This window comes from Anomaloglossus baeobatrachus, chromosome 8 (genome assembly GCF_048569485.1).
Source record: "Anomaloglossus baeobatrachus isolate aAnoBae1 chromosome 8, aAnoBae1.hap1, whole genome shotgun sequence".
In the NCBI taxonomy this organism is placed as follows: Eukaryota; Metazoa; Chordata; class Amphibia; order Anura; family Aromobatidae; genus Anomaloglossus; species Anomaloglossus baeobatrachus.
In genome coordinates this window covers 76,890,353-76,913,302 of record NC_134360.1, presented here as the reverse complement: position 1 = coordinate 76,913,302, position 22,950 = coordinate 76,890,353, and the positions used below count along the sequence as shown (strand labels likewise).

Below are 22,950 nucleotides of genomic sequence, written 5' to 3'. Positions count from 1 at the left end.
TTATGGGGAGCCCCCCAGCCTAACAATATCAGCCAGCTGCCACCCGGAATTGCCGTATTGCCCATTAGATGCGAGGTAATAAGGAGTTAATGGCAGCAGCCCATTGCTGCCTTTAAGTCCTAGGTTATTCATGGCAGGCGTCTATGAGACACCCACAATGATTAACCTGTAAGTGAAAGTAAATAAACACATACACCCGAAAAAATACTTTATTTGGAATAAAAGATAAAAAAAAACACCCTTTTCACCACTTTATTAATCCCCAAATACCAGTCCAGGTCCGGTGTAATCCACACAAGGTCCCACGACGCATCCAGCTCTGCTATATGAAGCTGACAGGAGCGGACGTAGAACACCGCCACTCTCTGTCAACTCTAGGCAGCAACTGAAGTAAGTCACGCTGTCAGCGGGGATGTCACTGAGGTAATGTGTGCGGTGATGATGGGAGCGGTAGTGCCGGTGTGTATGCGGTGATGATGAGTGCGGTAGTGCCGGTATGTGTGCGGTGATGATGAGTGCGGTAGTGCCTGCGTGTGTGCGGTGATAATGATGAGTGCGGTAGTGTCGGGGTGTGTGCAGTGATGATGATGAGTGTGGTAGTGCCGGGGTGTGTGCGGTGATGAAAGGTGCAGTAGTGCCGGGGTGTGTGCGGTGATGATGATGAGTGAGGTAGTGCCGGAGTGTGTGCAGTGATGATGGGGACTCTCTCTCTCTCTCGGCTTAATGCAATGTTATTTCACAGGAATCCGTTGCCTTTATATCACACTATTTACAACGCATCCGTCACATGCGTCACACAATGCATTGTGACGGATGCCGTTCAACGCAAGTGTGAAAGTAGCCTAAAGCCGGCGTCACACGGTACAATATATCTAACGATATGTTGGCGGGGTCACGGAATTCGTGACGCACATCGTTAAAGATGTCATACCGTGTGACAGCTCCGAACGACTATTAACGAGCAAAAATACTCACCTTATTGTTGTTCGTTGACACGTCGTTCATTTTCATAATGTCGTTCCTCCTTCTGCGCGCTGGTTGTTCGTCGTTCCCATGGCAGCACACATCGCTACGTGTGACACCCCTGGAACGACGAACACAGCTTACCTGTGTCCCGCCGGCAATGAGGAAGGAAGGAGGTGGGCGTGATGTTACGGCCGCTTATCTCCGCCCCTCCGCTTCTATTGGGCGGCTGCTGTGTGACGTCGCTGTGACGCCGAACGTCCCTCCCCCTTGTTGTTCGCCGCCCACAGCGATGTTGTTAGGGAGGTAAGTATGTGTGACGGGGGTTAATGACTTTTTGCGCCACGGGCAACGAATTGCCCGTGACGAACAAACGACGGGGGCGGGGTGCGATCGCTCAAGCGATCGCACGATATATCGTTCCGTGTAATGCCGCCTTAAGGCAGAATCAGTGAAAGATGAGAGTAGACTGTATCTATCTATTGCTGATAATGACAGACTGCTACAAACCACAGATAGGAATAACGTTTGGAACACCATTCTAAGTCCGAACTGGGTGCAAAAACCTAAAAAACATCACTATGGGGAGATAAGGTATGCACACCAGTGACTATGTAAGGGGAATACATGAAATAGCAGAAACTGCTGTGTGAATACTGACTTGAAAAATCCAATAGCTATATGTAAGAGTGAAAATGTGAAAAATGGAACCTGCATTACTGCCATGAACATATGAATCAAGAAAAATTTAGCTATTGAATTGATCAATGCAACAGAGCCCCAACACTACGCCAAAGTATTTCTCTACGTTGGGGTCCCTAGCTTGTGTGTGTCCTCTCATGCAGTTAAAAAAACTTACCGTGTGTGGGAAGCTGAGACCCAGGCTATTTATGCGTATGATATGGATTGGCAATAGGTGTGGTTGGGGAGGGTTCACAAACGAAAAAATACTAACAAATAGGAATAACGTTTGGAACACCATTCTAAGTCTGAACTGGGTGCAAAAACCTAAAAAAAGCTAGGGACCCCAACGTAGAGAAATACTTTGGCGCAGTGTTGGGGCTCTATTGCATTGATCAATTCAGTAGCTAAATTTCTCTTTATTCATATGTTCATGGCGGTAATGCAGATTCCATTTTTCACAATTTCACTCTTACATATAGCTATTGGATTTTTCAAGTCAGTATTCACACAGCAGTTTCTGCTATTTCATGTATTCCCCTAAGGCCCCCTTCACACGTCCGTGAAAAACACGCACGTGTGTTACGGGCCGTTTTTCGGGTCCGTGTCCCGTTTTTGTGTCCGTTTTTATGGTCCGTGTGGCACCTGTGTGAATTGCGTATGCTAGCCGTGTTTGTGTGCAGAACGTCCGTGTGTGCGTGTGGAATAAACGTGTATGTGAACGTGTAATGTCCGTGTGTAATGTCCGTGTGTGTGATGCACAATGTCGTTTATAAATGTCGGCTGACAGCAGACAGAGTTGCGCGATGAGAATGAACTCGGGTGAACTTCACCCGACTTCATCCTCATACCGCGGCTCTGTCTGTGTCGAGTACTGATTAGCGGTCACCTGTGAAGGATTCACCGGTGACCGCTAATCCCCCGATTGACTGAAGTGTCCCCCCCTCTCTCATACTCACCGATCCCCGATCACCGGCGCTGCACGGCATTCACACTGCTGCGGCGGCTTTTACTATTTTGAAAAAGCCGGCCGCTCATTAAACAATCTCGTATTCCCTGCTTTCCCCGCCCACCGGCGCCTATGATTGGTTACAGTGAGACACGCCCCCACGCTGAGTGACAGGTGTCACACTGCACCCAATCACAGCAGCCGGTGGGCGTGTCTATACTGTGCAGTAAAATAAATAAATAAATAATTAAAAAAAAACGGCGTGCGGTTCCCCCCAATTTAATACCAGCCAGATAAAGCCATACGGCTGAAGGCTGGTATTCTCAGGATGGGGAGCTCCACGTTATGGGGAGCCCCCCACCCTAACAATATCAGTCAGCAGCCGCCCAGAATTGCCGCATACATTATATGCGACAGTTCTGGGGCTGTACCCGGCTCTTCCCGATTTGCCCTGGTGCCGTTGGCAAATCGGGGTAATAAGGAGTTATTGGCAGCCCATAGCTGCCAATAAGTCCTAGATTAATCATGTCAGGCGTCTATGAGACACCTTCCATGATTAATCTGTAAGTTACAGTAAAAAAACACACACACCAGAAAAAATCCTTTATTAGAAATAAAAAACACAAACACATTCCCTCATTACCAATTTATTAACCCCGACAAACCCTCCATGTCCGGCGTACTCCACGGACCTCCAGCGTCGCGTCCAGCTCTGCTGCATGGAGGTGACAGGAGCAGCAGAATACACCGCCGCTCCGGTCACCTCCACGCAGCAAATGAGATGAGTAGCGCGATCAGCTGCTGTCAGTCTGGTAACTCGCGGTCACCGCTGGATCCAGCGGTGGCCGCGGGTAACCTCAGTGACAGCAGCTGATCGCGCTACTCATCTCATTTGCTGTGTGGAGGTGACCGGAGCGGCGGTGTATTCTGCTGCTCCTGTCACCTCCATGCAGCAGAGCTGGACGCGACGCTGGAGGTCCGTGGAGTACGCCGGACATGGAGGGTTTGTCGGGGTTAATAAATTGGTAATGAGGGAATGTGTTTGTGTTTTTTATTTCTAATAAAGGATTTTTTCTGGTGTGTGTGTTTTTTTACTGTAACTTACAGATTAATCATGGAAGGTGTCTCATAGACGCCTGACATGATTAATCTAGGACTTATTGGCAGCTATGGGCTGCCAATAACTCCTTATTACCCCGATTTGCCAACGGCACCAGGGCAAATCGGGAAGAGCCGGGTACAGCCCCAGAACTGTCGCATATAATGTATGCGGCAATTCTGGGCGGCTGCTGACTGATATTGTTAGGGTGGGGGGCTCCCCATAACGTGGAGCTCCCCATCCTGAGAATACCAGCCTTCAGCCGTATGGCTTTATCTGGCTGGTATTAAATTGGGGGGAACCGCACGCCGTTTTTTTTTAATTATTTATTTATTTATTTTACTGCACAGTATAGACACGCCCACCGGCTGCTGTGATTGGGTGCAGTGTGACACCTGTCACTCAGCGTGGGGGCGTGTCTCACTGTAACCAATCATAGGCGCCGGTGGGCGGGGAAAGCAGGGAATACGAGATTGTTTAATGGGCGGCCGGCTTTTTCAAAATAGTAAAAGCCGCCGCAGCAGTGTGAATGCCGTGCAGCGCTGCGCCGGAGATCGGGGAACGGTAAGTATGAGAGAGGGGGGGAAACTGACCGACAGACTGTGAGAGACCGACAGAGAGACAGAGAGACCGACAGAGAGACTGACCGACGGACTCAGGGAGATTGACCGACATACACAGAAATAGAAAGAATAGCCGACATCACTAGAAATAAAAACACCAAACGGACACGGACTATAGGTAGATGCGTACGTGTTTACTAACGTGTGTGCACATACCCATAGACTTTCATTGTGTCCACGTGTGCGTGCTCCGTGCAGATAACGGACATGCATCCGTGCCAAACGCACACACATACGGATCACGGACACGCACACACGGACATAATGAAATAACGGACGTGTGACCACAATCATAGATTAACATTGGTGCACGTTTGGCCGTGTCTCCGGCATATACGGAAACGGACCAAACACGCACGTGTTTCACGGACGTGTGAAGGGGGCCTTACATAGTCACTGGTGTGCATACCTTATCTCCCCATAGTGCTACAAACCACAGATCTTCAGCATTTTTGCACTAGGTCAACTGTAAATCACAAGTTGATGACCTATCATGTGAACATCCTCACTTTGCACCTCAAATAGCATAGATCTGAAACATTGTGATGCTGCAATTGGCGATTTTCCGTGTGGGCAATTTTCCGTGTGGGCAATTTTCCGTGTGGGCAATTTTCCGTGTGGGCAATTTTCCGTGTGGGCATTTTTCAGGGAACCCTTTTGCGCACACACTGCAGTTTTGTTTCTTGAGCAAAAAACGCACCCTCTGGCCGAAAAAACGCATAAAAAAGCGCATGCATTTTTTCCTATGCCTTTTTTCACTATATTCAGTGGAAAACCGCAGAAAAGAAGTGTGGCGCCCTGGACTAGCCAGGTTGTCACAGGTAACACACACTCACCCCCACCCCCACTAGACAGTAAGGGTATGTGCGCACGTTGCTTTTTACCTGCTTTTTACCTGCTTTTTTGCTGCTTTTTCTTCTGCGCTGTTTAATGCCAAAATGGATGTGTTCTTCTATTCAAGCAAAGTCTATGGGAATTTGGGTTTCTTGTTCACACTATGCTGTTCAAAATGCTGCCTTTTTGTGGCAGAACTTTGGTCAAAAACTCAGCTTTTCAAAGAAGCAACATGTCAATTGTTTTTGCCATTTGGGTTTTGCACTGCAAAGCTGAGTTTTTGACCAAAGTTCTGCCACAAAAAGGCAGCATTTTGAACAACATAGTGTGAACAAGAAACCCAAATTCCCATAGACTTTGCTTGAATAGAAGAACACATCCATTTTGGCATTAAACAGCGCAGAAGAAAAAGCAGCAAAAAAGCAGGTAAAAAGCAACGTGCGCACATACCCTAACATTAGCCAAACACAAAACCCTTGTTGCCTCCCTCCAGGGTCTGATGTCCACACCAGGTGGGGCGGAGCCAAGTGGTTGGCCCCACCCACCGAGTTCACAGGCCTAGAGGCGGGAAAAGTGTCAGAGCAGGGGAGTTGAAGTGTGAGGAGTAAACACTTGGGTGTCTGGGTTGTGGCCCAGGCACTGACAACAAGGTTGGCAGACGGTGGTGGCCGTCTGCAGGAGTGGTGGAGCAACGCGGAACCGTAGGACCGGGGTCGGGCGTTGGCCCGCCGGTACCGACCGGGGAGCGAAGTGAAGCCAGCACACACAGGCAGGGCCATTGGACCCCGACCAGGCTTGGAACCGCCGACAATAGTCAAATCCGAGTGTGACAGGAACCCCAGGGGTTTCCTAACAGCCAAAGATCCGATTGAAGGCAACCGCTCACACCGTGAGGGTATACAGCTACCGCCTAAGGCTAGAGACCCACGGGCCTGCGCCTGCGGGCAAACGGGCTCCTCCGGCATCCATACACTGGGGAGCGGACTACCGTTGGGAATCCATCATAGTCAAACAAGTACACAAAGGTGCAGGGAAAGACAGCCGCCATCACCTGTCCGGGGAGAGACACTGCAGCTGGCTGCGGGACCCGTCCATCCAGCCGTTTGGTTTACCGAGGACTTTGTGCATCTCTTGCTGAGTACACCCGTGCCATCCGGTACTGCGCCGTCCCTGCAACCCTGCCCCTCACCGACCCTGCCTCCCCGTTACTCCACCAGGCCCCAGGACCACCGGACCCCTACCCACGGAGGGGGAAAACAACATCCCAGCTGCTCCCGACCATCGCTCCCGTGATCCCCGTCACCAGCAGTTGTGGTGCCCATCTTCACCACAACCCGTGGGTGGCGTCACGGACTAAATCCCTCAAACCAACCACCCCTTTCACTCACGGGCGAGGAGCGCCGCTCGAGTCCCCGGCCCACCGCTCGAGCCACCGAGCAGCAGCCGCAGCAGCGCCGGACCCGAGCGTTAGCGAGCGCAGAGCAGTGGCGTCCTCCCAGCCCGCGACAGAAGCGACACACTGCTTTCTGCAACCAAAACTGCAAGCAAAAAAGAAGCAACGTGCGCACAGGCTTTCGGATTTCTCATAGACTTTGCCGGGGAAGGTCATACATCCAAATTAGGACCACAAACTGCACCAAAAAATAAATCCAGTGTGTGCACAAGGCTTAGGCTATAAAAAAAAGTATGAGGAAACATGATAGAATGTACATGAATGGAATATAAGCGTCCTATAGAGGAGCACGGTGACGAGGAGGATTAGCAGCAGCCACGCACTGACCCCGGCCTCCCCTCCCGAGTCCCCTCCCGAGTCCCCTCCCAGCTGTGCACGCTCCCGTCCTCAGGGTGGCACGTCTGACGTCACGCCTTCCGATTGGTTGTTGGGCTTTTCTGTGCGTAGGGCGTTCGACGGCACGTTTCCTCGATGCTGATTGGCTGTGGTCGCTGGTCGCCATGGTGATTCCGGCCTAGTGGACTGTCTGGAACCCGTGGAGCGAATGGAGCTAGACGAGCAGGGGAATTCGTCTCTCCCCGGGGAGCTGGCCACGGGGGTCCCCGAGCTGCTGAGAGCGCTATGGGAAGAGCCCGAGAAACCCCGGAGGAGCCCCGGGGGCCGGGTCAAATCCCACCGGCAGCATCGCTACAGGCTGTGCCCGCTGGCCAGGGAGAGCTATGGTAAGTGTGGCAGGCGGCTGCTGACAAGGCTCGGAATGCAGAGAATACCTCCCGTGTGTTGTGCAGGCTGCAAAGGGGTTGGACCTGGTATTGCAGTCAGGAGGTACAGGATGTGTATGGGGCGCAAGTCAGTAATGTTGTCACTAGAGCACTGGACGCCCCTTACTGACACACAGTGTGGAGGGGAGGACAGCGGGTCAGGCAGCAGCACCACGGGGGAAGGGCAGCGGGTCAGGCAGCAGCACCACGGGGGAAGGGCAGCGGGTCAGGCAGCAACACCACGGGGGAAGGGCAGCGGGTCAGGCAGCAGCATCACGGGGGAAGGGCAGCGGGTCAGGCAGCAGCACCACGGGGGAAGGGCAGCGGGTCAGGCAGCAACACCACGGGGGAAGGGCAGCGGGTCAGGCAGCAGCACCACGGGGGAAGGGCAGCGGGTCAGGCAGCAGCACCACGGGGGAAGGGCAGCGGGTCAGGCAGCAACAGTACAGGGGGGAGGTCAGCGGGTCAGGCAGCAGCACCACGGGGGAAGGGCAGCGGGTCAGGCAGCAGCACCACGGGGGAAGGGCAGCGGGTCAGGCAGCAGCACCACGGGGGAAGGGCAGCGGGTCAGGCAGCAGCACCACGGGGGAAGGGCAGCGGGTCAGGCAGCAGCACCACGGGGGAAGGGCAGCGGGTCAGGCAGCAGCACCACGGGGGAAGGGCAGCGGGTCAGGCAGCAGCACCACGGGGGAAGGGCAGCGGGTCAGGCAGCAGCACCACGGGGGAAGGGCAGCGGGTCAGGCAGCAGCACCACAGGGGAAGGGCAGCGGGTCAGGCAGCAGCAGTACGGGGGAGAGGGCAGCGGGTCAGGCAGCAGCACCACGGGGGAAGGGCAGCGTGTCAGACAGCAGCAGTACGGGGGAGAGGGCAGCGGGTCAGGCAGCAGCACCACGGGGGAAGGGCAGCGGGTCAGGCAGCAGCAGTACGGGGGAGAGGGCAGCGGGTCAGGCAGCAGCAGTACGGGGGAGAGGGCAGCGGGTCAGGCAGCAGCAAGGTGGGAGGGCAGCGGGTCAGGCAGCAGCACGGTGGGAGGGCAGCGGGTCAGGCAGCAGTACGGGGGGAGGGCAGCGGGTCAGGCAGCAGCAGTACGGGGGGAGGGCAGCGGGTCAGGCAGCAGCAGTACGGGGGGAGGGCAGCGGGTCAGGCAGCAGCAGTACGGGGGGAGGGCAGCGGGTCAGGCAGCAGCAGTACGGGGGGAGGGCAGCGGGTCAGGCAGCAGCAGTACAGGGGAGAGGGCAGCGGGTCAGGCAGCAACACGGGGGGAGGGCAGCGGGTCAGGTGGCAGCAGTACGGGGGGGAGGGCAGCGGGTCAGGCGGCAGTAGAACGTGGGGGAGTGCAGCAGAACGTGGGGGAGTGCAGCGGGTCAGGCAGCAGAACGTGGGGGAGGGCAGCGGGTCAGGCAGCAGCACGGCGGGAGGGGAGCGGGTCAGGCAGTAGCACGGGGGGGGCGGGGCGGCAGCCGGTCAGGCAGCAGGGGGGGGAGGGCAGCCTATGAGGCGGAAGAACGACAGCCTGTCAAGCGATGCTGGGGGATCACTGTGTGGCCCCATTCACAGCACCAGAACTTCACTGCACTTTGGGTAGCCAGATTCTCTGTAATACATTCAACTTTTGCTGTGAATTCGAGAGGTTGGACTCCAGTGATTATAAAATATCAATTAATTGCTGACGAAACCTGTAATTTCAGAAAAACACTTTTTTTTTTTTTTTTTTTAAGGGGACTTGTCACTAGGTGAAAAATAACCAGTTTTCTTTATAACTTCATTGGGAGACACAGGAGACCATGGGTGTATGCTCCTGACCCTAGGCAATAAAAGTTAGTTTCTTCTCAGTAGTATACACCCATCAACTGGAGCCAAGCTGTAAACACAAGGCTTCTCCGAGACCTGGTTCCATCTAAGCAGGGTGTAATCACTCACTTCCTCCTTCTGCGTTCGTGACCAAGAGAACAGTGTTGTCTGATCCATATCACATCCCCTATGGCCTGTCTGGCAGAATTCCCTTTTTTTTTTTTTTCCCTTTTCCCCTTACTATCGCCAGTCTACTTGTCCACCATAGCGAGACTGCTCTGGGTGAAAGATGGATCTATTCCTAGAGACCTCCCGGGACCCTTGGCTCATGGTCTGTCCCCGCAAATTTAGCCCCTGGCTTTGCCAATGCCTACTTCCTCCAGGACACCTCACTCCCCCACAGTCTTCCCGCTCGCATGCTGTCACTCGTGCACTTATTAGCCTTATTTTCCAGGCAATCAGGGCTCTCCATTTTCTTGGCTAATCACCTCATTTCTTACGGCCTTCCACTCACAGCCGTGTGCGTTTCTTGCACCTGCAGTCTCCCAGTTTCTGCCTCCCCCCCCCTATTTCTGGCACCATCCATGGCAGATGTTGCCCTGAGCTTCTGCATCCTCCGCCAGTCTTCATGGGACTGCAACCACATGTTTGGCACAGAATCAGGACCTGATTGACCGTTGCTTCGGGAACTGGAGTAGGCTTTGTCCTTGTGGCGCATAGGCTTCTCCAGCACTCCTTCGCAGGGATGTTTCCTATCTCTCTATGCCTAATCCCAGGAAAACCATCTGTCATATTTACCCTATCGTCCATACCTTTTTACCTGCTCTTCATGTAATAAACTACCTTCATGTCAAAGCCCAGGCCTTTGACCCAACTGAAGTACCTATACAATGCAATCCCCCAGGAATCTGTGGCTGGCTGTGTTGTGAGCAAGCCCCCTCCTCCCAAGTGGACTACCGCTCGGTTTCTGTTCTTGCCAAGGTGTCCCAAACCTTGGTATCGCTTATAGGATATTTGCTGAACCCGTAGGGCGCATCTGATGTTCGGACTGCTCACCAGGGCGGGTCTGATTCGCTGGTTAATGCATTCCATGAAGGCAGATTGCATAAAACATCCAAGAAGCAGATGCACTCCACTTCCTCTTCCAGGTCTCCTTTTACATCCTCTAGGTTAACATCCATCTCACGCTCTTCATCACCGGACTTCCAAGCTGCGCGTGGTTCAGATTCAGACTCCAAGTCGGACTCTTCCCTCAACTCTGAACAGGCCAACAAGCTTCAGGATATGGTAAAAAGTCTGATCCTGGCAGTCAACCAAACTCTCCATGTCAAGGAAGAAGATTTGCCGCCAGCGGAGCCTTTGGTATCCTTCAAGAAGACAAAGCGCCCCACCTTGGGTGATTTACCACCACCAAGAGTTCGAGGGTGTTTTATCCAAAGAATGGGGGCATCCAAAAAGGCATTTTCAGAAAAGGAAATTAGTGAATATCTTGTATCCTTTCCCTCCTGACCTCATCAAGAACTGGGCAGAGTCCTCAGTTGTTGATCCTCTGGTTTCTCAGTTGGCCACTGAGATCCTCCCATTTCCGGATTGTGCCTCTCTCAAGGATGCGAATCCCTCATTGAATCCCTGGCAAATTCTACTTTGAGGCCGTTGGCACATCTTTCTCTGTCCAGATTTCGTATCTGCCTGGGGAAAGCTCTGTCAAGAAGGGATCCTTTCAGACACTCCTCTCGACGAACTGGCAGACTTGGTAGACCATATCTCCCACGCTGGGAAGTACCACCTTTCAGCATCTTTTATTACTGCTGCTTGTTTTGCAGTAGCATCCAGCAACATCGTGGCCATTCGCAGAGTTCTTTGACTCAAGGTCTGGAATGCTGATGCGGCTTTGAAGAAGTCTCTTACCACCCTTTCCTTTCAAGGCTCACGTCTGTTTGGAACAAAATTGGATCAGATTATCTTTGATGCTACCGGAGTACCTTTCTTCCCCAGCTGAAACCCAAGTGCCATTAAGACAATAATTTGTAAATTCACGTCTACTGAGCGTTCCAACCACCGCGACTGCTCTCGTTTTCAACAGGAGAAGAAGCCTTCGCTCAAGTCGACTCCATACTGGAGGCCTCGGAGGCAATAAACCAATCTTCACATTTCAGGTCCAACAAATTCTCTTCCGCATGATGGGACGTCCTCACCCGGGTATCCGCTTTGGGTGGGCGTCTTCTTTTTCAAGACATCTGGTTTTCCGTAATCGATGACACCTAAGTCAGAGAGATTGTATCCTCTTGCTGCAAGAAGGTGGTATTTTTTTTTTTTTTTTCTCTCTCAATTCCCACCATCCCAAGGATTCCACCTTAGCTCACGGTTACCTCTTTCAGTCAGGAGTCATCATTCCCATTCTCTCAAGACTGTGTGGTGGTGTTTTTGTTTATTTTTTTTATTTCTATTCAAACCTTTCTGTGGTTCTAAGGAAAGATGGCGCTGTTCGACCCATTCTAGACCTCAAGCTCCTGAACAAGTGAGTCCGTATTCGCTAGTTCAGAATGGAGTTCCTCTGATCAGTGACTGCCTTCATGTAACCTCAAGAATTCATCTGCTTTGTGTACATCCTTAGGCCCTGTGCGCACTTACCGTTTTTTCCCGCAGATTTCCTGCGGTTTTGCTGCATGTTTCGCTACAGAAAATGTTCATAACATCTCTGCAGTGAATCACCAGCAAAACCAATGGAAAACAAAATCCTGTGCGCACTATGCGGATTTTGACAGCTGCATGTTTTGCTGCAGGATTCCCGCAGCAAAAATAATTGCATGTCACTTCTTTTCCGCACGTCGCTGCGGGATTTCACTCCATTGACTGCAATGTAATCGAGAAATCCCGTAGGGAATAACGCAGGCAGCAAATTCTGTGTGGTTCATTGCGTTTTCCTGCATTATCTCCTCCGGTATTTCGCGGTTTACCTGCGGTAATGTACATCGCTGCCTGCGGTTTGCAGGGAAGTGATGTCATTATGACAGGAAGAAGAAGCGGAGCAGAGAGTAAACACACACACATCAGACACCGACAGACCTCACAGACACATAGAATACACATAGAAAGTAAACGGAAATATAGAAAAAAAAGCACGTGGGCTCCGCTGTATATTTACCTTCCAGCCGAGGTAAGCACACAGCGGCGGCCTGGTAGTCTCAGGCTGGGGAGGGCGAGGTGCAGGGTTAATGTCCCCCACCTCTCTCCCACCTCCCGCAGCCGAGAATATCAGCCGCAGCTGCCCCGGGACTGTTGCATGCATTATGCGGCAGTACCGGAGTGTCCCCAGCTCTTCTAGATGCCGTGATGCGGTGGTGATCCAGGTAATAAGGAGTTAATGGCGGCAGATCACCGCCACTAAGTCCAGGCTTGATCATGGCAGCTGACATGATCAACCCGTAAGTAAAGTGAAAACACAGCGCTGAATGCAGCCTCGCAACGTGCCAGCAGAGGTAACCACAGGGCATTTCCCACGGCTGGTAATTTGAACTCACTACCGACCGTGAGAAAACGCAGCGTGTGCTCACAGGGACTCTATCTATCTATCCATCCCTCTATCTAGCTATCTCTCTATCTATTCTTCTATTTATCTATCTGCTATCTAAGGAATTTTTTTTTTTTTTTTCTTTTTCTTCAATGTGCTTTATTGCATTGAATGCATTAAAGCACATGTACCAACCCGCATGCGGCAATACCGCGAACAATACCACGGTAAAGCCGCAGCCAACCGCATGCGGTTTTCGGGTGCGGTTTGCCATGTTTTTTTACCGTGAGTGCGGTAATCTTTCAGTGCTTGCGGAATTTTCTTGAGAAAATTCCATTTTCCAGTGCGCACAAAGCCTTATAGATACTTATCTCCACATACCAATTTGCGATGCTCATCAAAGATTTCTCTGATTCGCAGTACAAAATCATCACTTCCAGTTCACAGCTCTCCCATTCGGTTTATCTTCTGCACCCAGCGTCTTTATGAAGTTTATTGCGGCCGTCATGGCCATTCTGTGTCCCAGAGGGATTGTGATCTCCCTTACTTGGACAATCTTCTAATAAAGGCCCCATCTCATTGAGCCTGTTGCGAAAGTCTTCGAATCACTGTCAACATGCTGTCCTCTCTAGGCTGGATTGTCAACAGGGCAACATAGTCTCTGATACCAGTCCAATGTCTAGTTTTCCTGGGCATGCTTTTGGATATCGCTCGCTCCAGGATTTTCTTTCCTGAAGAAAGTTTCCTCCCTATCGTGCGGGATTCACTCCAGAGTTGCATGAGCATGCTGAGTAAGATGGTTACCACAATGTAGGCTCTTCCCTTTGCACAGTTCCCCACACATCCCATTCAACTGACTCTCCTGTCACACAGTGACAATAAGATCTCTGTGGACCATCCCATCATTATTTCCCCCCCCTCTTGTGATACAAACCCTGAGGTGGTGGCAAGTCTCACCCATTCATCAAAGGCATTCCTTTTTTTCCGTTGCATTGGCTGATCCTGATGACAGACGTTGGTCTGCTTGGTTGTGGCACCGTGCCTCACCATTTCACGTACAGGGATGCCGGGACTCCCAAGAGTCCTCCCTCCCCATCAACATCTCAGTTCAGGGCCATTTACCGCGTTCCGTCACTGGCAGGACCCTGTGTTGTGCAGTCGGTGCAAATCCAGTCAGACAACGCCACAGCTGTAGGATACATCAATCACCAAGGTGGAATCCAGCGCAAATCATTGATGGCGAGTTCTCTTGGATCCTCTCATGGGCTAAGCAGAGGGTATTAGCAATTTCGTCAGTACACACACCTGGCATGGACAACTGGGTCTCTCACTTCTTAAGCCAATAAGGCATTTCCTCGGGCAAATGGTTTCTGAATCTGGATGTCTTTAATCAAATCTCTCACAGGTGGGGCACTCTCGACATTGACCTGATGGCATCCAGGTTGAACAGGGAGATTCCTTAATTCGTCTCCAGATCCCATGATCCCTTAGCGATAGGCATCAATGCTCTTGTTCTTCTGTGGTCTAAATTCAACCTGCCGTACCTTTTTTTCCACCGTTGCCCTCTGATTCCTTGTCTGGTCAAGAAGATCAAAGTGGAAGGAGTTCTGGTCATCCTTGTGGCACTACACTGGCCCAGAAGAGCGTGGTATGCAGAAATGTAATGTTCTAACGGATGTCCAGTGGAAGCTACCATACCGCTCAGCCCTCCTTTCTCAGGAGCCTCTCTTCCACCAAAATTCACAATTTCTCAATTTAACGACATGGCTTTTGAAGCCGCGGTCCTAAAGCACTTAGATATTTCGCACCAGGTCATACAGACAATGATCAAGGTAAGGAAACCCTCTTCTTCCTGGGTCTACCACCAGACTTAGGACTTTTTTTTTGTGGACTAGTGTGCGGCCAGACAAGTATCTTCCAGATCCTTTACTCTCAAGGGACAGGGTTCGGCTCTGTCCATTCTATTCCAATGGAACCTAGCCTCCCACTCTTGGGTCAAGATGTTCATGCAGGGGGTAGCCCATTCTGTCACACTATATCAGTCTCTCGTGGACCCCTAAAATCTCAGTCTGGTTTAGGGCGTCCTTCAGGGTCCTCTTGTTGAGTCCATTCGAGACGTTTACCTTTTCTCTCCTCTCCGGGAAGATTGCTTTTCTGGTGGCTATCACCTCCAGCAGGCATGTCTTGAGTTTCATCCAGACAAGTTGGTTCTTCGTCGGGTTCCTTCTTTTCTCCCCAAAGTGTGCTCTTCTGTTCGCCTCCAAAGAGCACTGCATTCTTCCATCCTTCTGCCTGTCCCCAACGACTCCTCGGGAACAGTCACTTAACAAGTTACGTCTGTCTTTTCCGAATGGCACCTTTCAGATGTTCGGTCTCCTTGTTTGCACGGCAAAGCTGTGGAAAGATAAGGCGCAATAGGGTCTTACCCGGTAGACAAAGGGTGGTGAATGTCAGGAGAAACACTCACCTGGTAGGGTTGTGATAGTCACAACTCCTTTGAAAGCATGTAGATAACGTGGACGGCAGCGGACCCGCAGCAGGAGTGGTTTAAATCAGCAGGGGAATTTCAAGTATTCTCTGCACATTTGTCCTGAGGAAGAGGACGGATATGTCCTTGAAATGCGTAGACCTGTGTAAAGACCTGTGAAAATAAAGAAAAGAGTTTTACTATCTCCACCTGGACTCCTGTGGTTTGGCGCGGTATTCTAATCCTGCATTTCCCCTGCTGATTTAAACGGTCTCCTTGTTTGTGATTCAGGAAGGCTGTCGTAGAGGCCTCCCAGCTTCTAAGGTCAGTCGCCCGCTGGATCTGCTTTCCCATTTTGGAAGCATATCGAGTAAAGAACAGGCCAACCCCACTGGGAGTCAAAGCTCATTCCATGTGTGCAGTGGAGGCTTCCTGGGATGTAAAGCATCAAGCTTCCATGTTGCAGCTTTGTAAAACTGCTACCTGGTCCTTGCTACCTGGTCCGGTTCTTACCTTCTCGAAATTCTACCAAGTGCATACCTAGGAACTCGGCTGACGCCGGTTTCAGAAGTAAGGCTCTGTGCGCACTGGGAAATGGAATTTTCTTGAGAAAATTCCGCATCCTCTCAAAGATTACCGCACTCGCGGTAAAAAACCGCGGGAAACCGCACCCGAAAACCGCATGCGGTTTGCCGCGGTTTGCCGCGGTTTTACCGCGGTATTGTTCGCGGTATTGCCACGGTTTTGCCGCGTGCGGGTTGGGATGTGCTTTATTGCATTCACTGCAATAAAGCACATTGAAAAAAAAAAAAAAAAAAAAAAAGTCATTTAATTCTGAGTAGATAGATAGACAGAAGAATAGATAGAGGGATAGATAAACTGACAGAGGGATAGATAGATAGATAGAGGACAGATCGCTGCATTTCCCACGGTCGGCAGTGAGTTCACATTACCGGCCGTGGGAAATGACCGATAATTACCTCTCCTGTCTGCTGCATTCAGCCTGTGTCTGTGACACATCGCGGCTGGATGTCAGCAGTGCAGGACGCCGGAGTCGGAGCTGTGTGGATTACGCCGGAGCTTTGGTGCGGGAGGGGTTAATAAACTGGTGAACGAGGCTTGTTTGTTTTATTTAAAATAAAGAATTTTTGGTGTCTGTGTTTTCTTCACTTTACTTACGGGTTGATCATGTCAGCTGTCACATAGACGCTGCCATGATCAAGCCTGGGGTTAATGGCGGTGGTCCCCCATCATCATTAACCCTTGTATTACCTTGCCACCACTGCTACACGGTGGCAAGAAGAGCCGAGGACACGCCGGTATTGCCGCATAATGCATGCGACAGTGCCGGGGCAGCTGCGGCTGATATTCTCGGCTGCGGGAGGGGGAGTGAGGCGGGGGACATTACCCCTGCCCCTCTCCCTCCCCAGCCTGAGAATACCGGGCCGCCGCTGTGTGCTTACCTCGGCTGGACGGTGAATATGCAGCGGAGCCCACGTTCTTTGTTTTCTATATTTCCGTTTTCTTTCTATGTGTGTTCTATGTGTTCTGTGTCTATGTGTTCTATGTCTGTGATGTGTTCTGGGTCTGTGATGTGTGTGTGTCTGTGATGTGTGTGTGTTTACTCTGCACGACTTCCTGTTCCTGTAATGACATCACTTCCCTGCAAAACCGCAAGCAAGTGATGTACATTACCGGAGGTAAACCGCGAAATACCGCAGGGAATAACGCAGCAAAACGCAGTGAACCGCACAGAATTTGCTGCCTGCGTTATTCCCTGCGGGATTTCATGATTAACATTGAGTCAATGGAGTGAAATCCCGCAGCGATGTGCGGAAAAGAAGTGACATGCACTTGTTTTTGCTGCGGGATTTCCGCAGCAAAACACGCAGCTGTCAAATTCCGCCCAGTGCGCACAGGATTTTTTTTCTCCATAGGATTTGCTGGTGATTCACTGCAGAGATGTTATGAACATTTTCTGCAGCGAAACATGCAGCAAATCCGCGGCAAAATCCGCGAAAAATCCGGTAAGTGCGCACATAGCCTAAGGTTCTGCATCTAGCAGTAGCTTAAGCTTAGGCCTGATTTTGCCTTATTCCATTCTGGTTTCATCTCACCCTTGGGACTGCTTCGGGACGCCCCATGGTTTCCTGTGTCCCCCTCCCCCAATGAAGCGAAAGAGAAAAGAGGATTTTGGGTACGCTCCGTAAAATCCCTTTTTCTGAGCCTTCATTAGGGACACTGCTCCAGCTCTTGTATAAACGTTTGTTGTTGTCAACTATGTTCTTAGCTTTGTTCTTGCTTTACATTGGCTTCTCACACACTGATTTCTCACTAACTGATTAGCTTCGTGCCAATTGGTGGGTGTACCTTCCTGAGGAGCTAACTTTGTTATTGCCTAGTGTCAGCCTCCTAGTGGCAGCAGCATACACCCATGGTCTCTTATGTTTCCCAATCTGAGAAAGGTATTTCATGATGAGTACCCAAAAATCCTTTTACATTTTTTTTTTTTTTTTTTTTTTTTTTTTTTGCTATGCACTTCTTGTATTCCCATTGCTCGCCTGGGTGCTTGCAGTGATTATGCAGAACAGTCTAAAAAAATGCCCCCAGAAAGGCTTGTGAGTCACGCCCTCTTGGTGGTGGTCATGAGAATTAACACTGAATTGAAAAAAAAAAAAAGGATCTCTGAAACTTTGTGGCATTTAATTAAAAAAAAAAATGAAAAAGTCCAAAAAACTGAACACTCAAAGGAGCAGCAGAACTATCATAAGGCTGGGGCCACACGGGGCACTACTGCGATGCTCGCATGAGACTGCTCACGCTGGCAGCACAGCAGGAGCCGAGTGTCATGCGAGTGTGCCTGCGTCTGAGGTCTGACCCTGCGAGCGGACCTCAGCTGCGGGGGGTGGGTCGGTGATGCGGAGGGGCGGAGCAGCACTGCAGAGGGGCGGGCCGGCACGGAGGAGGGGAGGGAGGGATTCCTCTCCCTCTCTCCTCCGTAGCCAGCTATTGTGATTCTCGCCGGCTATTGTGATTCTCGCTATGCACACCGGAGTACCGCGAGTGCAGTGCGATTTTTCTCTCGCCCCATTCACTTGAATGGGTGCGAGAGAAAAGGGTCTCACCTTACAATGCTGCGATTGTTTTCTCGGTCCGATTAGGGCTGAGAAAATAATCGCTCATGTGCGCTGACACACAGGCTAGAATTGGTCCGAGGGGAATGCGATGTTTTATCACACTCCACTCGCACTGATTTTTTTCGCCGTGTGGCTTAGGCCTTACAGAAAGAAACTGACTACTTTAGTCCTGGGGACTGGTCTTCTTTATATTTACGGTATTTTCACCACCTAGTAATAATTTTATACTTTGTTAAAAATCTATTTAACTTCTCTCCTAACAGCTTTTCGCAAGTTACGGGAAGCGGCCAACGGAAATGATGTAGACACAGGTAGTTATTTACTTAGATCATCTATATACAGTGCATGCATCATTAAGGCACATCTGTTTCCTCCATCTTCTGCCTCTGTATTTGTGGTCTTTTATTCTTGCTGTGCTCCAGCTTATATCCTGTCATGATGAACAGGTGGAGCTGCAATGACTGATATAAAACAGTGACCAAAGACAGCGAGCGCTGGGTGGGCCAGGAGCTGTCACCCTCCATCAGACACCTATTAGGCTGCGTGCCCACGATCGGGGTTCACACCGTTTTGGATGCACAGTGTTTTCGCTGCGTCCTGAACGCTGCGATGTACAGCACAAGCACAGTGGATGGGATTTCTATTGACATTGTTCATATATGATGACTAAATAATGGAAAACTATTTGTGTACAAGTGTATTGTAAGTGTTTACATGCAGAGGTGCTTGGCTCTGTGTGAAACAAGTTCTGTGTTTTGGGGGATTTTTTTTTTATACTCCCTTAGAACTCTGACATCCATATATCCCTGCTGATACAATCGGCTGCATGAGTCCGACTGATATACAGAGCCGTGCTCCTGCTACAACTGTTACAATGAGTGTTTTCACTGATCCCAGCAATTTTAACCCCTCATATGCCACTGTCAATATTGACAGGAGCATGATAGAAGTTTGCCAGAGGGAGGTTTCTTCCTCTGGCAGCCCATCGGCACCATTTCAATGTGATCGCAGTGGCGCTATGGAACCCGGAGGCCTAACTAAGACCTCCGATATGCCGTATGTCTACTCCAATTAAAGGCAGTGTGGAACAATTAGGCTTGAATAGCTTCCTATAAGTCGAAGGGTCATTTTCAGGTGGATTCTGCCTGCAGCCCACCCAAAAGAGTAGAATTAACATAGCATCCAGTTCCAGAAATTTAAAACATCAGATTTTATTCAAAATTTCATTAAAATTCCATGTTCCATGGTTGCATTAAAAACGCATCATAGCAGGTGTAAAAAGGGAGGACGCGTTTCGGACGTACATGTCCTTAATCTAGACTAAGGACCTATACGTCCGAAACGCGTCCTCCCTTTTTACACCTGCTATGATGCGTTTTTAATGCAACCATGGAACATGGAATTTTAATGAAATTTTGAATAAAATATGATGTTTTAAATTTCTGGAACTGGATGCTGGATTATCTCCTCCTCCCTGCAATTCGTGGTAGTAAGGTCTAACTACCAAAAGTCCGTGCACCGTTCTTGGCTGATATTCTAATCTCCTGAAAGGGTGAGCTGGTTTTTTTTCTTCTCTTTGCTCGTTAGAATTCACATATGTTTAGCAATGTCAAGACGACTCACTGTGCATATTTTTTTTTCTTTTTTTCACTTTTAACCACTTCAGGCTTTAAAACCTGTGAAGCAGCTAAAAGTGTCCTGATTATTCCACTAGGAAGCTGTCACTATCTTATATATGAAATAGAAAAAATAAAAATAGTTGAGAGCTGTGGCAAAAGCTACATAAGGCCTGTTTCACACGTCAGTGAAAAACAGACATTAACTGATGTGTAAACAACGCCTATGTCCTGAGAGATTCACGGCACACGTGTTCTCCATCTGCAATCCGTGATACGTGATCCATACTCCGTGATTGCACATGACGATAAACTCGCGTGTCCCCGCTCCTGCTGTCCGTGGTGCTTATTCTCCGACTCTGCTACATCTGGCCGCTGTGTCTCTCACCTCTGCAGCTACTTCTGGGTCGGCTCTGGCTGCATTCATGAATAAACATGCCATAATGAGCCGGCCAGGAAGAAGCAGACATCAGCTGCCGAACACGGCGTCGCTGAAGATGAGTTGAAAATGCTTTTTTTATTTTCAATGTAAGTTTGTTTTGTTTTTTTTTTTTTGTTTTTTTTTTTTTTTGTTCTGGTACGTGTTACATGGACCACACCATAGTGTCTGTGTTTGTGGGACATCATTGATGCCAGAAAAAAACGGACATGTCTCCATGCGGCAATCATGGACACTCGTGTACGGCAAACGGAGACATGGTCAGTGAAAAATCATTGATGTGTGTGCAGACCCATTGATTATAAAGGGTCTGCGTATGTCCGTGATTCTGGTACGTATAAAAACTATCACATACGTACCAGAATCACTGACTTCCGAAACAGGCCTAAAACCCGCTCAAAGAAACACACCTAAATGACGACGTGTGCACATACCCTGACAAAATAAAGTAATACACTGTGCTGCATAAGTAATGCGGTGTTATTTTATAGGATCAGATGTATGAGACCACTTGTGTGAGTAATTAATAAATACTGTTTAAAATAATTGAAAACAAAGCTACGTTCCCACGATGATCCTGCAGCATTTCTATACCCATTATGGAAATTAGGTACTTGTGTGGTTTTTCATTGCATCTGTGACACTGCATTGTTTCTCTTTTTGATATCTCATGTCTGCTAAATAAAGCTGCTTTGTTTTTATGTTCAATCTATTTTTATTAAAGGTTAACTAGTACAAAATTCTAAATAAAAAAATTAGCAATGAAAACCTGTTACTGGAATAAGTTAAAATACAATCAAATGGGTACTGCAAACCGGCATGAAACAGTCGCCTAAAGAGAGATAAAGTGGACAATGGTAATACAGTCATATGAAAAAGTTTGGGCACCCCTATTAATGTTAACCTTTTTTCTTTATAACAATTTGGGTTTTTGCAGCAGCTATTTCAGTTTCATATATCTAATAACTGATGGACTCAGTAATATTTCTGGATTGAAATGAGGTTTATTGTACTAACAGAAAATGTGCAATCTGCATTTAAACAAAATTTGACCGGTGCAAAAGTAGGGGCACCTCAACATAAAAGTGACATTAATAATTTGTAGATCCTCCTTTTGCAAAATTACCATCTCTAGTCGCTTCCTGTAGCTTTTAATGAGTTCCTGGATCCTGGATGAAGGTATATTTGACCATTCCTGTTTACAAAACAATTCCAGTTCAGTTAAGTTTGATGGTCGCCGAGCATGGACAGCACGCTTCAAATCATCCCACAGATTTTCAATGATATTCAGGTCTGGGGACTGGGATGGCCATTCCAGAACATTGTAATTGTTCCTCTGCATGAATGCCTGAGCAGATTTGGAGCGGTGTTTTGGATCATTGTCTTGCTGAAATATCCATCCTCTGCGTAACTTCAACTTCGTCACTGATTCTTGCACATTATTGTCAAGAATCTGCTGATACTGAGTTGAATCCATGCGACCCTCAACTTTAACAAGATTCCCGGTGCCAGCATTGGCCACACAGCCCCAAAGCATGATGGAACCTCCACCAAATTTTACTGTGGGTAGCAAGTGCTTTTCTTGGAATGCCGTGTTTTTTTGCCTCCATACATAAAGCCTTTTTGTATGACCAAATAACTCAATCTATGTTTCATCAGTCCACAGGACCTTCTTCCAAAATGTAACTGGCTTGTCCAAATGTGTTTTTCCATACCTCAGGCGACTGTTTGTGGCGTGCTTGCAGAAACTGCTTCTTTCGCATCACTCTCCCATACAGCTTCTCCTTGTGCAACGTGCGCTGTATTGTTGACGGATGCATATTGACACCATCTGCAGCAAGATGATGCTGCAGGTCTTTCGAGGTGGTCTGTGGATTGTCCTTGACTGTTCTCACCATTCTTCTTCTCTGCCTTTCTGATATTTTTCTTGGCCTGCCACTTCTGGGCTTAACAAGAACTGTACCAGTGTTCTTCCATTTCCTCACTATGTTCCTCACAGTGGAAACTGACAGTTTAAATCTCTAAGACAACTTTTTGTATCCTTCCCCTGAACAACTATGTTGAATAATCTTTGTTTTCAGATCATTTGAGAGTTGTTTTGAGGAGCCCATGATGCCACTCTTCATAGGAGATTCAAATAGGAGAACAACTTGCAAGTGGCCACCTTAAATACCTTTTCTCATGATTGGATACACCTGTCTATGACGTTCAAAGCTCAATGAGGTTACAAAACCAATTTGGTGCTTTAGTAAGTCAGTAAAAAGTAGTTAGGAGTGTTCAAATCAAGAAATTGATAAGGGTGCCCATACTTTTGCACCGGTCAAATTTTGTTTAAATGCACATTGCACATTTTCTGTTAGTACAATAAACCACATTTCAATCCAGAAATATTACTCAGTCCATCAGTTATTAGATATATGAAACTGAAATAGCTGTTGCAAAAACCCAAATTGTTATAAAGAAAAAAGGTTAACATTAATAGGGGTGCCCAAACTTTTTCATATGACTTTATTTCAGGCATCATACAAAAAGAGGGGGGGAGGGAAGAAACTAGGTATACAAGAGTTGCAGTATACTTCAGAGAAGATCTCTCATTGAAAGCTACTTTGTTTTTGATACCTCCAGG

The 22,950-nt window shown here is 49.0% G+C and overlaps 1 protein-coding gene across 1 annotated transcript in view; it reads left to right on the top strand.

The window, feature by feature from the left end:
• The first annotated feature begins 7,083 nt into the window (after nucleotides 1–7,083).
• Nucleotides 7,084–22,950, top strand: part of ANKRD54 (ankyrin repeat domain 54) — a 50,924-nt gene continuing 35,057 nt past the window's right edge. Inside the window, exons 1-2 of the mRNA XM_075320862.1 lie at nucleotides 7,084–7,324; nucleotides 18,533–18,580. Coding sequence (XP_075176977.1) covers nucleotides 7,147–7,324; nucleotides 18,533–18,580 — 226 coding nt within the window. The 5' untranslated portion in view covers nucleotides 7,084–7,146. The remainder of the gene's footprint in view (nucleotides 7,325–18,532; nucleotides 18,581–22,950) is intronic.